The 1,904-nt window shown below is 37.6% G+C and overlaps 1 protein-coding gene across 1 annotated transcript in view; it reads left to right on the top strand.

Annotated features, from left to right (window-relative positions):
• SLC36A4 (solute carrier family 36 member 4) overlaps positions 1 to 1,904 on the top strand; it is a 326,381-nt gene that overhangs the window by 118,164 nt on the left and 206,313 nt on the right. Inside the window, exon 8 of the mRNA XM_019525419.1 lies at positions 547 to 716. Within this exon, the coding sequence (XP_019380964.1) occupies positions 547 to 716 (170 nt within the window). The remainder of the gene's footprint in view (positions 1 to 546; positions 717 to 1,904) is intronic.

Below are 1,904 nucleotides of genomic sequence, written 5' to 3'. Positions count from 1 at the left end.
CAGCCCCCCCGTGGGCTCTGTCTGGGTGGAGGCCTCAGACGAGCCCCGGGAAGGCCGCGCCCCCCTGGCAGTTATGTGATTTGCTAGGTAATTCTTTTTGGTAAACTGAAATTTATTAGATATACTTTGGTATAAAAATAACCAATATTAATGATTACACATACAAAAGAAGACAATCACTCTTGGAAACTTCACATTACAGTGAATCATTTAAGGATAAATACTAGCAGATAAGTCTAGAAATATTTCCAATGTTGTCCTAATAACATCTTGGTATAGGTAATTTTCATTTTTATTCATATTCATTATTCATTTTCATCTGGGCACCATTGTTGTCTTTACCCCCATCTGACCTAAATTATAGTGTGATTTTTACTTTTTCTGAATATTGTTTTCTAACACAGGGAGGTTCTTTTCAGTGGTTGAAGTGGTTTTTACTTTATGTATATAAATATAACTAATGTGTAAAGTACTTTTAGATATTGTGGGCTGAAAAGGTGTTATTTTAGTATATTATTATTTATTATTAAAACCTTTTTCCCCCAGGTTCTTCCACTGGAAAATAGAATGAAAGAAACCACACGTTTCCCACAAGCACTGAACATCGGCATGGGAATTGTTATGACCTTGTATATCTCACTAGCAACTCTAGGATACCTACGCTTTGGGGATGAAATCAAAGGCAGCATAACTTTAAATCTGCCACAAGATGTATGGTAGGTGGATATACGATTTAAAAGTTTTACTCTACAGGAGTTTTAGAAATTAAATATACTTTGCAGAGGGGTTTTATGTTCCATATACAGCACTGTGTGGTATTTTGTATTGGGTTTTAAATTAATTATGCATCAATCAAATCACTTCTCTGGCTTTTTAATAACTTTAACATATTGAGCTCTTGAAACATTTGTGTAGTTCTTCCCTGAACCCTCTCCAGTTTTTCAATTTATTTTAAAAATGTAGACATAAACTGGTACACAGTATGTAGCAACATGTACTAGTGCTGTATACCAAGGTAAAATCATCTTTCCATTAGTCATGTCATTCTCAGTGGTGTCTACTTTTTGAGTGTTGTCAAGTATATAGTTCTTAATCTATTTCACATGTTGTTTTTTACCTGCCAGTGTAATATTTTGTTCTAGTTCAGCTCCAGTTACCAAAGACACATTGAGTAAGTTATTTCTGTACAACATGAAGAAGTCCTGTGAAAAGAGACCCTGAGTGAGCTCTGTATATGCTAGCTCTGGAACTGGAAACAGAATGAATAGCCATGTTAGCATTAACAAACATCAGTGAAATAGTTCTGCTGAGAAGTGGGACTTACTAGCTAGAGCATGGAGCCAGGCTGATGTGACTGTACTACTTGCAGTTCCCAAGCCACCATGGGCAGAGCTAGGTCAAGTAACTCTGAATGGCATTGCCTTCTGTTATATGCACATTCCCTAAAGGATTATTTTTGTTCCCAGATTTTGGGTTCCTTCTACCAGTGATACAGAAAAAAATCTGTAAATGTGCATAATCTTGCAGGATGTTCTTTTTTCTGTTATCAAATCCACCTCAGTTTTTCCTTCTCCAGACTATATAACCCTTGGTTTTTTTCAGACTTTCCTCAAGTTTTTTGCTTCCCAGGCTCCTAATAATTTTTGTTTCTCTGCGCCGGACTCTTTCCAAAATATCCACATCCTTCTTGAAGTGTTGGGCCCAAAATTGGACGTTACTCCAGGTGAGGCCTATTCAGTGCTGAATAGAGCAGAAGAACCCCTTTTCTTGGTTTGCAAGTGGAATTCAGAGAGTCATAGAAGGTTAGGGCTGCAAGGGCCCTCAGGAGGTCATTTAGTTATCTAGCTCAAAGCAGGACCATCCTGAACTATATCATCCCAGCCAATGCTTTGTCTAGCTGGCAG

This window comes from Gavialis gangeticus, unplaced genomic scaffold, assembly GCF_001723915.1.
Source record: "Gavialis gangeticus isolate Ggan-Ray unplaced genomic scaffold, GavGan_comp1, whole genome shotgun sequence".
Lineage (NCBI taxonomy): Eukaryota > Metazoa > Chordata > Crocodylia > Gavialidae > Gavialis > Gavialis gangeticus.
The sequence above is the reverse complement of the archived record's forward strand: the minus strand, read 5'-3'. Positions and strand labels throughout refer to the sequence as shown.